The sequence below is a fragment of the Eublepharis macularius genome, chromosome 5, assembly GCF_028583425.1.
Source record: "Eublepharis macularius isolate TG4126 chromosome 5, MPM_Emac_v1.0, whole genome shotgun sequence".
NCBI classification, from domain to species: Eukaryota; Metazoa; Chordata; class Lepidosauria; order Squamata; family Eublepharidae; genus Eublepharis; species Eublepharis macularius.
This window is the reverse complement of record NC_072794.1, coordinates 73,142,433-73,156,952: the sequence shown is the minus strand read 5'-3', so window position 1 is coordinate 73,156,952 and position 14,520 is coordinate 73,142,433. Positions and strand designations below refer to the sequence as shown.

Here is a 14,520-nt window from a genome sequence, read left to right as displayed (position 1 = left end):
AATGAGCATTAGTTTTTCAAAGGTGGTGGAGAGAGCCCTCAAGTCAGAGTTGACTTATGGTGACCCCTGGTGGGGCTTTCATGGCAAGAGACTAACAGAGTCTGTTTGCCATTGCCTGCCTCTGCAACCCTGGTCTTCGTTGGAGGTCTCCCACCTAATTACTAACCAAGACCAACCCTCTCTCTGTATGTGAGGAGAACAGAATTAGAAGTTAGCAGGGCAGGAAAGCCCTTGTTTTAAAAGCCAATAGCAGGAAAGGGGTGGGTAGTAAAATCATGTTGGAGAAGAACAAAGAGAGAAGCTAATTGAGGAGTGAAGGAGTGAAAATTCTGTTGTAGCAGACTTGCAGCAAGGAAAAAGAGGGGGAAGGGGACAGCATTCTACAACAGTCCTACAGACCTCGTATTGCTCAGGAAATTATTTTTGACTGGAGACAAATAATGAACTAAGGCCCAGAGGTAAATGAGCACAAGACTTCTTTTGCTAATATATGCTACCTGCAGGAATCTCTGTTCATAGGGGAGATGCTGTGGCATTTGTTCTGAAGATGGAAAAGTGCTGGGAAGGGATCCCTCCCCTGTGGGCAGCCCTAGAATTATGCCAGTGTAGCCTGACTCTATGCATATTATTATCGTAGCCTGTTCCGACGTGTATTATTTATCTACGTTATTTTCATCCCACCTTTCTCACTGAGACTCAAGGCACAGGATGGGATATCTAATAAACAGTGCAATGGGACTATGATTACAGAAGTTTGAAACAGAACAAAAATTCTTTAACATGGTATGTTTATAATACATTATACTGTATTACAAAGGTAGAAAGCAATGCAGAAAGAGGATAATATATAAGAAAATATATCACTTGTAGTGATATGGTCCACAGTCAATGTCCCCTTTATAAAAGCACCTTTATGAACCATTCAGTTCCAATACAGCCCTATTATCTTTATAGAAATGCTTTCCTGAACAATTCTGCTTTACACAGTTTGCAAAATGACGGAAGCTTGGAAGACTTCCTAATTTCCTTAGGCAGGCCATTCCAAAAGGTGGTGGCCACATCTGAAAATGCATCTGTACAGGCAGTTATTGATCTTACCTGTTTGCAGGGTGTTACCTTTAAAAGGTTTGAGTTGTGATTTAGTTCTGTGCTTAATACATAAATCATTTTTAAAAAATTATAACTGACTAGCATATTGGGTGTCTCACTTGCCATCAATTTAATAACTTCTCTATTGTCTTTCAAAAATGGACAGGTTTGTGACTAGAACTGGACACCAAGAATTGCTTGATTTCAAATGCAGAACTGCAGTAGAGTTTGCAGAGAAGTGAAGCAATTTGTCCTCCAGACCTAGGTCCAAAAACCCCTCACAACCTTGACTTCCAAATTAGGTGAAAATAAACTTTGGATGCACCAACTAGAGTTCCAGTTATAGTTGGTATGATAGGCATTCTTGCTTCAAGGGATAGAGTTTTCTGTTTCCCTTGCAGAAAATTTACAATGGACAGAGAAATGGAGGTTGCAATTACAGTTTCCGGTTTCAACAACTGGAATAAAGGCTCCCACACTTCTGTTAGGAGTTTAGGAGTAGCGGGAATCGAGTCAAAGTAGCAGTTCTGTCCCTCAGCTGGCGTGCAGTGAACGAGCACGCCCTATTGATTCCGGTGGAAAAATCAGTCCCGACTCTGCAGCTTTTTCCAGGCACTGCCGGCAATTCACTTGATTGGTCCTGGACTTACCCGAGGGGCGCGGCAGTTGATCGCCCTGTGTGACAACCGCTGACGGCCTTGGAAGCCGCACGCTCGCCAGTTCCTCGACCCGGCCACTCCTCCGACTCGCCTCCGTTGAAGGCCAATGAAGGGCCTTCGCTCGCCCTCCATCCGGCTGGATAGGGCTGCCTGCTCTCCACCCACTCAGGACTAGCCGGCCGGCCGGGGCGGTGCTTGACTGCCTGCCTTAAGGCAGCTGTCCCTGCCAGCCACGCCAGAGCCGGTGAAGGCGCAACGAGCTGTGACTTTGCATCAGCAGTAGCGCCGGCGATCTTCCCCTAGCCGCTGCCTGCCTGCCGTCTGTGAATCCCGAGGGAGTTGTTTGCCGCTGTGCCCCTTGAGAGCCCGATGGAAAAGGCAGAGGAGAGGCGCCCTGGCTTCTTGCCGCCCTTCAAGCACTTCGCGACGCAGGCCATCCACGTGGGGCAGGAACCCGAACAATGGAAGTCCATGGCCGTGGTGCCCCCCATTTCCCTCTCAACCACGTTCAAGCAGCAGGCGCCGGGAGAGCACTGTGTGAGTGGCGTGGTGGGGTAGGAAATACGGGGCTGGCGTGTAGTTGGGGGGGGGGGCAGGGGAGCTGGGATGTCCCTCTTTCTTTTCCCCAGTTAGCGATTCCCCCGCCCCCGCTCTCCGCAATGCTTATGTTCCCGTGCCTTCCCCAAGCTCTAGTCCCGCTTTGCCATCTGCCGAAACCCCTTTTTCATGCCTTTCCCGTCACCAACGCTCACCAGTGCTCCTCAGGTGCCTCCCCCCCCCGCCATTGCCCTGTCTCCTCTTCAGCTGCTTACCCCATCCTTCCTTTCATTACATCCTCTTTTCATGTCATCCATCCAGTCATGTAACTGTTTCTTCTACTGTACAGTCTGTAGTTCTCTTTCCTCTATTCCTGAACACTCGATGCCCCATGCAGGGGCGTAGACTTTCCAATTTCCCGGCAGTGGGTGGGTGGGTCTGGGGCTGGGCCAGAGGCAGTCTATATCTGGTCCTTAAAAGAACCAAAGGCCCAGTGACATCATAGGGAGAAGCCAATGACACCACAGGGAGGGGCTTCCATTGCCACCATCTATGGAGGCGGGGCCATGGCGGATTTAGGGAGGGGCTCCCCACAAATTTACGGGGACCCAGGCACCCATGAGGACCCTCCAAACAATCCCCCCCCCGGGCTGAGCCAAACCTAGGAAAAGGTGGGAGTTGGCCAGTGGTTATAGTGCTATCTCAGCAATCTCCCGCTATGTCCTGTTTTTGAAATTCACTTTTAGGATAGCCACTTTAAGATCTACAAATATACATGCCATGTATATAGGACAAACGAATGGTCACAAATTTGACACTAAGAAAGTCAACACAGAAAAGCCTGTAGGGGGAAAATTATTAAGTTTTCCCGGATGTTCATTTACAGGAGTCTTGATTCTGCCTTACTCATAAGGGTGACTTAGTACTGAAATCTACTAAATTGTGGTATTGGTAAATGTGTGGTTGAGATTTGAACCAGGGCAGAATACAAAACAGTTGCTGTGAACTCGATTTCTGACCAATGTACAGAGTTCAGAGTAGTAGCAATCTCCTTCTCATTTCAAACTGATATCCGCTAAGTGAGTACAAGCACATTTTGAGGCAATTCAGAACAGTGCTAGTCACGACCCCAAAGAAAACTCAGTTATATTACCTAGGATTGTATATACCTTGCTTTCTTAGCACATTGCTTAAAAACTCCACCTTAAAAACACAGACATTCAGAACACATTATTAACAAAATCACATAATTAAGTGCACATTCCTGGCCAATGTTCTCTCCAGGCTGCACACAGGGCAAAAGGAAATTTTTAAAAGGTCTCTGATCTGCATCCCCCACCCACCCCCGCACATCTTGTTCATGCAGATGGACTTTTTTGTTGTTTCAGAGAGACAGTACTCAGGATGCCATTTTAGGAATTGTCCTTTTCGGCAATAGATACCACCTCTCCATTTAAAAATGGAATGGAAATTGAAAGAGGAGCTTAGGAGTGGCTGAAGCACCCCCACACACTACCATGAAAACACTAACTGTTCTCCCACACCCAGCCCCCCCCCTGCACAGAAAAACAGGAAGCAAGCAAACAAACAAAGCTATTTCAGCAAGGAAACAGAAGGTCTACCCCTTCCCAGTGTTCCATTTCCAAAATAAAATGTAATGATAAAGTAACTGAAAAGAGACTCATATTTCCCTATTAAAAGGAACAGAAACTATTCCTTAACAGAGTAGCATTGATTGCAGAGAAAACATCATGATGGGTGGTTGGAGCAAGATGGCTGGTGTCAGTGTAAAAGAAAAAGAGAAAATAACAAACTTATACTTGCGTTCGTTTTAGAAAAGAAGTAAGAGTTCTTTATTATAGGATTTCCATACTTTGATTGGAAAGTGGAGAGAAAATTTCTATCTACTGATCTATTCCTGAGGAGGACGTTCTGAGATTAACAATCTACACATCAAAGGATAGTTCAGGGCAGTAAAGGAGTAAACAGATGCCCTGACCTGTCTATCTTTCTAACTCTGGTTTCTCCTCTTCTGAAACTTGAAGAAAGGGACAGCGTTAGAAGTGAAGTCTTGTTGTTGTTGTAATGTGCCATCAAATTGCCTCCAACCTATGGTGACCTTATAAATGAAAGACCTCCAAAACGTCCTATCATTAACAGACTTGCTCAGATCCTGCAAAGTGGAGGGTGTGGCTTCTTTGATTGAGTCAAGCCATCTCATTTTAGGTCTCCCTCATTTCCTACTGCCTTCTACTTTTCCTAGCATTATTTTTTCCAGAGAGTCTTATCTTCTCATGATGTGATGAAAGTACAATAGCCTCAGTTTTGTCATTTCTAGGGAAAATTCAGGCTTGATTTGATCTAGTATCCACCTTTTTGTCTTTCTGGCTGTCCATGGTATCTGCAAAACTCTCCTCCAGCACCACATTTCAAATTAATCCATTTTCTTCCTGTCAGAGTTCTTCACTCCCCAACTTTCACATCCATATATAGTAATGGGGAATATCACAGTTTGGATTATCTTGATGTTGGTTCCCAGAGAGACGTCTTTATTTTTAGGGATCTTCTCTAGCTCCCTCACAGATGCTCTTCCAAGTCTCAATCTTCCTCTGATTTCTTCATTGTAGTCTCCCTTTTGGTTGATGATTGAGCCAAGGAATAGAAAAACTTGGACAATTTCAATTTCCTCATTCTCAACTTTAAAATTGTATAACTCCTCAGTAGTCATTACTTTTGTCTTCTTGATATTGAGTTGTAATCCTGCTTTAACGCTTTCTTCTTTAACGTTCATCAGTAGTTGTTTCAAGTCTTCACTATTTTCTGCCAGTAATGTGGTGTCTTCTGCATATCTCAAACTGTTAATGTTCCTCCCACCAGTTTTCATTCCACCTTCTTCTAGATCTAATCCAGCTTTCTTTATGATATGCTCTGCATAGAGGTTGAACAGGTAGGGAGATAATATGAATCCTTGTCTGACACCTTTGCCAACTGGAAACCGTCCTGTTTCCCCATGTTCTGTCCTTCCCGTAGCCTCTTGTTGAGTACAGGCTGCACATCAAAACAATCAGATGTTATGGCCCCTCCATTTCTTTTAACAGTCTCCATAGCTTTTCATGATCCACACGGACAAAAGCTTTGTTGTAATCTATAAAACACAAGCTGATGTTCTGAAATTCCCTGATATGTTACATTAGCCATCGTAAATTTGCAATGTGATCTCTGGTGCCTCTTCCTTTTCTGAATCCAGCTTGAAATCTGGCATTTCTTGTTCCATATATGGTAAGAGTCTTTGGTTTAGAATTTTCAGCATCACTTTATTTGCATGGGAAATTAACATGATTGTTCAATAGTTGCTGCACTCTTTGGCATCCCCTTTTTGGGGAATTATAATGTAGACTGAGCATTTCCAGTCTGTGGGCTATTATTTTTTTTTAATGTAAATTGGAGCCAAGCAATTATGTAGCAATTATGTCCAACAGAGGCCTTGCAATCTGACTGTTGCTACATTGAAAGTGGGTGGAGCCAGCCAGGGTCAAGGCCTAAGCTACTTAGTGTTGGCCATAGCCAGAGGCATTTTAAGGCAGTGTATAAATTCTTTTTAATATAAAACTTATTTTTATAAATATAAGCAGAACAGAGAAAATAAAATAAAAATGATAGCACAATTATAATTACATCAAAAGAAAAAGAAATGAAAGCGTAAACATATAATAAACAATATAAATAACTCAGGGTTTTTTTATATCCAGTATATATCAATCCTTGAATGTGTTTGGCGTCTGTCAGAAAAGAAAGTATAGTCTCCAGTATTCAGATTTTTGATCCTCCAAGCATCTTCCAATTGTAACATTTCCATATAATTAAACACATTTTTGGGAAGTTTGCCTTCTTTGTTTTTTTTCACCTATCATTTTTTTAGATCCATTACCCCATTCATATCTCCAAAGATCATTATCTGCTTAAAAATCGAAAAAGAATTGGAAAACATTTTCATAAAAAATTTCTCTTGCATTGTTTGGTGCATATATTGTTGCTAGTGTGTAAATCTTGCCTTCCAGGAGCCCAATTTTCAAAATCATGTATCTTCCATCAGAGTCTCTTAATTCTTCTGTAGCATTTATTTGTAAATTGTTTATATAAACTGCAACTCCTTTTTAAAATTGAGCCCCTCAGCCCCCCTGTAGTTTACACCTATGGCCCCATGGGTGTATCTTTTGAGAATAAAAATTTCACTTTTGTATTATTTAAATTTGTAAATCTGAAGTCACAGCACTGACATGAGTAACTCAGTGATGTCCTTTTCATTTCTAGTCAGATAGCACCAGATCTGTAGTGTGATCTTAAGTATATTTACTTAGAGGTAATCCCACAGTATTCAATAGGGCATTCTCCTAGGTAAGTAATTATCGTATGTATACATAAGAGGACTTTTAGTATATACTTATTAGCAATGACTACATCACTAACTGATTAGTCTGTATTGGCTACATTCTAAGCTTCTTAGAATTGGTCCAAATGCCATAGTTTAGCAAGAGAATATTGCCCATTACAGTTTAGCCTCTTTTAACATGGAACTTCTCTAAAAACGTATCCTGGTAGGAGCTGGATGAATAACCCAGATTTCTTTTTTCCTTCTGTAGTCACTAAAAACCTGTTTATCTTACTTTAATTATATATCCTTGATTGTTTGGAAGTGGATAACCTCCCCATATATCAATCCTTTTCTTAGCTGAATCTTCTTGAAAAACAAGAGATCCCTCCCTTCAAGTGTGTTACAGTTATCCCAAAGTTAACATATTTCAGGAAGTTTCTCAGTTCCTTATTTCAGTGATTTTTTTGCCACCTTATGACTTCCTGGATTCTAAGCATCTACAACTTTTGTCAGTTTCCTAGTATAAAATGATGCTGGAAAACAGCCAAAATAGGGGAATCAACATCATCTACATTATCTCACCTTTCTGACGCTCAAATCTGACACCCTGAAAATATTGGCTGCTTCCACACACGTTGGATAATCCACTTTCAATACTCTTTAGTGAACATTTGAAACTGATTTTCCATGTGTGGAACAAAAAATCCACTTCCAAAGGATTGCAAAAGTGCATTGAAAGTGCATTATTCAACGTGTGTGGAAATGGCCATTGTTAGTTTCTAAGGGGCCACCAGACTCAAATTCTGCCATTCAACTGTAGACAAACACTGCTGCCCACCTAAAACTATCAAATGAATGTGGTACCTCCTAGTATTTTCAATGGAGATGGGCAGATCTGCAGCAAAATTCTCACTTTGAATCTTGGTAGGCAACAATATGTAGAGAAGAAATGATTTAAAAGTTCCAAGAAAAACATTCAATAGAGGTATTTTTGAATCGAGTCTCTCAGGGAATTTCAGTTGTATCTGCATTCACTGATGTGTGAATGCAGCTCTAATGTGTTATATCTGGAATATTTTCAACAGTCATCAAATGAGCTGTTATATTTGTGGTAATATAGATCTCACAAATAAAATTGGTTTAAAAGATCTTGAGTTTTTGCAGAGGGAGGCTGGAGCGGGGGTAAATTAGCATGATACATCAGTCTTCTAATCATGAAATGCATGCATGCCAACGCATTTGGTTACATGTGAATTTCTGGAGTATCCTCATAGTTCTGAGTAAGGCTAGTAGCTCCAAGGCAAAAACGTAACAAAGTAAGGCTGACTCACTGTTAACTCTGCAGATTCCAATAGACTGCACAAAACAAATCTGCCTTGCCACATACCTAGTGCTTTTAATGATACAACGTTGTATAGAAATTGCATAAGCAAGTGGACAACTTTCCAAAGTATTGTATTATTTATTTGTTATTTCAAGTTGAAAGAAAACTTATTCAATAAAAATTCCTAATGGTTGACTCGTTAACTTATAAGAATTTAAGACAAGCAGGATCAAAGTTGTTGCCAAGTACGCCCCCTCTCCTGCTTTAAGGCCTGCCATGAACTGTGTTAAATTTTCCTGCATTGCTGCTTCACTGCTACACCAAGATTACCCTGCACGTGTTTGTTCTAATACACGTGTCAGTTTCCTGCCTGCGTGTCAATTACCTTGCTGCTGCAATAGACTGTGTAGTTTACTGACTCCATGTTTGGATAACTGTACAAAGGACTCTCTTCCTAGGCAGCCCTGCCCAGACCTGTATCTGGACTTCCCAGTGTGAGTTTGGACTGTGTTACAAGTGTAACACATTGCCTGCATTGCCTGCATTGCCATCTGCATTGCCTGCATTGCCATCTGCCACGGACCGTGCCTGTTCCCTGCTTTGGACTGCGTTTTATGTGCTGTTCTCCCTGCCTCCATGGAAGCCTGCCTCATACGGGCCCAAGCCGCTGCTAGCAGCCGGGCACCTGCCGGAGAAACCTCCAGCGAGCCTGGCTAGGCGCTCCCTGGTCAGTTCCTGCCTGGAGCCTCCCACGGGCCAGTCGCCGAGCTTGCCCTCGCTACCGGGCAGCCTGCTATCCAGCCCCAGCCATGCCCCGCCGGCATCCATGTTCTCAGGCAGCCAGAAGACCCAGGGAAGAAGACTGCTTTGAGAAGCCATTTCGGCGAAGTGGGCACACCACGTCCGCAGCGAGAGCACCTCGCCCCGCTCTGCATATCTTAGGAGCTGCCCCGGAGAAGGAACGAAGTGCCGACCATCCCAAGCACTTAGAGAATGCATCTCAAAGAAACCTCCGCATTCCAGAAGCTGATGACATCAGGACAAGCCCTGTCCGCTGGAACATCCTTTCAGCCCACTCGGATTTCCCCCTCCCTCTTTTGTCCCCTCTTCCTGAGGTGTCACTTATTACAATCAGATTACCAAAGTGGCCCATCCAAGCCATTCAGTAACCCATTAGAACCTTTGTCTTAATCTGTGAGAACCACCAAGTACAGCACCAGCCCCGGGGTACGTTTTGGGGTATTTAAGCCAGTCTCCCAGACCGCATGGCGCGCATGCCATCCTATCCAGAACCCCTCACTGTCCGTCTGTGGTCCCAGTGCTGGCATTGGGCCACCTCGCTGTTGTGTCTCTGCTTCGCTTCAGGATTGTGAGTATTCCCCACCAACGTTGGGAACCTGCTAATGTGAAAGTCTCTATATTTCTTACTCTGTATTTCCTAGCCCTTGTATGGTTTCTTGTGTGTATGTGCAAGTTCAGGCTTACGCCACACTATTAGTAAAATACACGTGTTTGGAATCTATTTGTAGTCTGCCTCTTTATCACTAGAGTGTCTGGGATCGGGACCTCCGTAAACATAGGTTAGATCCGCGCTAATTTTAATTACAGACTGCGAAAGCTAATTTCCCCCTTATAATAAAAAGCAGTTCTGGTAACAGTTTACTGGTGGAGAATGCGGGCATAACCCAGTTCGTGTGAATCCACGTGAGTCGACATGCGTGTTTTCAGCGAACTGCCGTAGAGGAAAATTTTCCAGACCTCTGTGTAAAGAGCGCAATTTAGCTCAGGGAATTAAAAGTGTGAGTGTGTGTGGCTCTAGCGAGCATTTCTATCTTGTGGGTTGGCTTTTCCCCCATTTCCTCCTTCAGCCAGCTTTGGACTACTCGCCTTATTTTGTGCACTGCGAGGCTGTACAACCGCTATAACCGGTGTATCTGTGGGTGAGGACCTCTGAACTGGTGAAGTTCCTGGAGAAGTGGCTAGTTAAGAAACGAGACTGCCCTTGGGAAGCCGGTTCCTTCAAGGGACCCGACCCGCTCCAGATAGTTAGAAGCGCCTTCCAGGATTTCTGTGATAAGGAGAAACCTAGGTCTAGCAAGAAAGATAGATATGGAACTTGGGCACTTTTTACCGCCCTGCAGGACAGCGTGTCCCTAATTAATAAGCTACAGGCAGCTCAGGAAGAACAGGAACAGGAGATAGAAAAGTTGAGGAAGGAGAAGTATGAGGAAAAGGCAGCCGAGTGGCGTTCAGAACGTGTTAATTTCATGCTGGAGAAGCAGGGACTAACCACTGCCCTCCAAGACGCCCATCACAAGGCTGAAGTAGCCACCGCTCGTGCCGATATGGCTGAGCACACAGTAATTGAAGGACAGGGGAAAATTGCCAAATTAACCTATGCTGCCCAGTTTATGGCAGAGCAGAGAGATGCAAAGATAGCCGCAGCGGACCACTCCGCTTGTAAGAGGGAGCTAGAGGCCCTAAAGCAGCACCTGGGGATGCAGCAGGCCATAATCTCCGCCGTGCATCCCACAGCCCTCTTGGCCCTCCCTGAAGGTAGTACCGACAGCTGGTCATCCCCCTCGCCCCAGTCTGAGGAAGCCCCACAGCCCCTCCATCCAATAGCCACTAAGGAAATCGTCTCCATGGACGAGGACGGCAGAAAGACAGACCCGGTCGTTAAGGAGACCCGCAATTGGAGGCCCGACGAGCTCCAAGCCATAGCAGATTGAATGGGGCCCCTAAACCGAGACACGGCCATCCAATGGTTCACTCACGTAACCACCTCTCAGCCCTCCACTAGTGGTTCCGACGTGGCCCAGCTTGCCCGCCAATGCGCCGCCCCTGAAATAGTCTCGGCCCTCAATGCCTATATCTCTAACCGAAGACTAGCCACCCGCAGTCAGTATGGGTCCATCAAAGAGTTGTGCGCATTCCTATGGCCCACCAAGAGCTTAAAAGCCCTATATATTGCAGAGTCACAAAAACCCGGAGAGGACCCAGAAGCATACCTAGCCAAGAAGCAGCTCCTCGCTGAGCTAGCGGATGAAGTAGATTTAGACGCAAGCGAGCTAGAATTCAGGAGGGCAGTCTTGGATGGTCTCAACAGTACTACCCGCCTAGCCCTGGCAGGAGTTGAACCCGGGAGCATCTCATGCGGAGACCTGGAAGCTCGCATCAGGAGCATTGCTGACCTGTTGCGAGAAACCGGAGCGATCCGCCATGTGAAGTCCCCGGCCCCCCGTAGAAAGGAGAGCGAGCCGATAAGTGCAGTCACCTATGCCAACCATGGCCCCCACTCCCAGTACCAACCGCAGGGACGCAACTCGTACCCGGAGGCACGGGGAGGGATCCTGCGGGGAAGGAGCAGCAGTTTCAACCGGGGAAGAGGGCCAAGGGACTACCGCCCGGGAGTTTCCTTTGCACCCACCCCGAGCTACGGTTCCTCCTCCCAGCAGGGACCCCACGAGCCCCGGCCGCAGGATGCGCCCCTAGCCCCTTCTCACTCTCGAGCATCGCACCCATACAACCACCAGGTCTACCCACCTCCAGATCAGTCTAACGCTTGGGGAGCACCGCAAGGCGACCACGAGGGCTACAAGGACCGCGGCAATGCGCCCCAGTCCAGGGACCCCCTCCATTGGGAACTTTGGATGCGCCTCAAAAACATCGGAGCGAACATGGAGCTATTCGATGGAAAGCCCACGTCCGTTCTGATGAAGGCGATCATGGACTGGGAAGACCAGCAGCAGCCCCCGGTGCCCTCGACGGCGCCCCCCTTACCGCCTGACCTTTCTTTTCCGGGTCCCCCGATAACTGCGGTCCGGGAATGCCCGAGCCCCAACAACCCCTTCAGAGGAAGCGCCGCTTCCACCGACCAGGGCACAGGATCAGAATAGGGCCGCCCCGAGTCCCAGTCTCCCTCCGTGGGCATAGTTGCCAGACTAAAGCCGGACACATGGGGGAGACCGACAGTAAAGGCAGGGATCGGGACTCCCGGGGAAAAGAAGAAGCCTGCCATCCTCCTCATAGATACCGGAGCTTCACTTAATATACTCCGACCCACCCTAGTTACAAAGGGAACCCAGACCCCTACTACCATGCAACTCGCCGGTTTTGGAGGCGGCATGCAGGAATCCCCGGTCTGGCAGGACATCCCCCTCACCGTTGGGAGCCTGGCCACCCGGATTTCGGCATGCGCGAACCGGGGAGAGGATGACGGACTCTTGGGCATGCCGTTTTTCCGAGCTGAGGGACTGACCATTGACTTAGCGAACAGACTCCTGTGGCACATCCCGGGAGGCCCAGACTTTGTCAATGCAGTCCACCGGTGTGCAGCCCTCAAGGCCCCCTTGCCTCTTGCCCCCATCACAGGAGACCCCTGGTTTCGGGACTTTCCTGAAGTTTGGGTGACAGATAAGGCCGAGTGTGGGATAGTGAAGGGCGCCTGCGTCCTAATTGAAGGAAAGGACCCCCCTCCCCAGAGACAGTATAAGTACCCAGCCGAAGCTGAGGCAGGGATAGCCAAAACCATAGAAGGACTCCTTGAGTGGGACGTCATACTCCCGATGCAGTCCATCTACAACGCCCCATTGTGGCCGGTTCTGAAAGCAGATGGAGTGACCTGGAGAATGACGGTCGACTTCCGTGCCCTGAATGCCACCACCCCTCCAGTTGCCCCGTTGTGGCTAAGTACAACAAGATCCTGATGGCCATCGCCGCTGGGTCCCGATTCTACTCGGTCATAGACCTGGCCAACGCCTTCCATTCCATTCGGTTGCATGAGTCTTCCTGGTACAAGTTCGCATTCACTTTCCGCGGCCAGCAATACGCATTCAAGCGGACACCCAGGGATTCCACTCCAGCCCCAGTATTTGTCATGCCCATGTAGTCCAGATGTGGGAACACCTCCAACCTTCCTCGAGGCCCCATGTTCTGAGCTACGTGGACGATATTCTGGTCCACGCCCCTACGGAAGAATTAGCTTGCCAAATCACGAGGGAAGTCCTAGAACTCCTCCGCGAGACCGGGTTCAAGGCAAGCAGGGAAAAGGCCCAATTGGTTCAGACCAGTGTCAAGTACCTGGGTCTGACCCTGGGACCCGAGGGTCGCACCCCGGACGCACAGCGAATGGAGGTCATTTCCAAGCTGCCTGCGCCCACCAACGTCCCCTCCCTTAGAGCCCTTCTAGGAACCTTCACCTTCTCCCGAGACTTCATCGAATCTTTTGCAGACAAGGCTCGCCCCCTTTACGCCCTCTTTAAAAAGAATACTCCCTGGGAATGGGGACCGGACCAGCAGACAGCCTTAGCCGAGCTGAAATGTAGTCTGGCTGCAGCCCCGGCTTTAGCCCATCCGGATGTCACCCAGCCGTTCTTTATTCAGTTAGCGGTCTCGGACAAAAGCATAGGAGCCACGCTCACCCAGCAACAAGCCGGGACCGCAAGAGTAGTAGGCTATGCCTCTCGCCATCTAACTCCGGTAGAGACCAAGTTCAGCCCATGTGAAAAGACTTGTCTTGCTCTAGTTTGGAGTCTGACTCATTGGGAGTTTATCATAGGTGGCTCGCGAACGATAGTCCAGACCACCCACACGCCCCTCAAATACATCCTATCTGGCAAAATACAGGACAGGCAGGTGTCGAACGCCCGCATAGCACAATGGACCCTGGCCCTGGTCAACCGCGGAGTAGAATTCAAAAAGGAAGCAACTGAGCCACCCGCCCCATATGGCCTGTTAGTAACCGGGACCGAACACGAGTGCCCCCTGGATCCGCCACCGCAGGTTGTTTGGCCAGTCACTTGGGGAGTCCTGCTAGAAGAGGCCCGACTGAACGGCTTCACTTGCTGGTTCTGCGACGGCTCCTCCTTTCACGTTGGTGGCTCCCCTTGGACAGGCTACGGCTCCGTGCGAGTGAGCGATGCATGTACCCTCAAGGGTCCAGCCCGCCCCCATTCCAGCCAAGCGGCTGAGGTGCGAGCGCTTCTGGCGGTGCTTGAGTTTGAGCCCCCAGAGAGCCCACTCGCCATTTACACAGACTCGGATTGGACGGCCAAAGCCACTACGGTCTGGCTCCCGGTGTGGCAGAATCAGGGGTGGAGAACCAGCGATGGGAAACCCGTAGCCCACCTACAGCTGTGGCAGCACGTGGCCACGCTCCTACAGTCCCACACGGGCCCGACGCAGGTCACACATGTTAAAGGGCACCAAAAGACGAACACAGAGACCGCCTATTGGAAAGACCAGGCAGATCTTGCCGCCAAGGCAGCCGCTACTGAAAATGCTCCCCTACCAGAACCAGCCTCAGAATGGAAAGGAAAGCCGCTCCAAACCGCCCCGCCTGTGTATGATCCTGGGGGAGCAACCGCTAGTCCAGCCCCCCTCTGCCCAGTAATTCGCCAGATATCCCTTCACCCTGGGCCAGAGATACCCTGTGTTCCCTTAGACCAGACCTTTGTAGCTTTAGTATAAAAGAAACGGCAGGATATGTATATGTAAATGTTAAGAGTTTTTGTTTCAGTTCTATTCTTTAACCTTCT

The 14,520-nt window shown here is 47.7% G+C and overlaps 1 protein-coding gene across 1 annotated transcript in view; it reads left to right on the top strand.

The window, feature by feature from the left end:
• Window positions 1-1,930: 1,930 nt before the first annotated feature.
• LOC129329652 (cystathionine gamma-lyase-like) overlaps window positions 1,931-14,520 on the top strand; it is an 86,975-nt gene continuing 74,385 nt past the window's right edge. Inside the window, exon 1 of the mRNA XM_054979179.1 lies at window positions 1,931-2,285. Within this exon, the coding sequence (XP_054835154.1) occupies window positions 2,118-2,285 (168 nt within the window). The 5' untranslated portion in view covers window positions 1,931-2,117. The remainder of the gene's footprint in view (window positions 2,286-14,520) is intronic.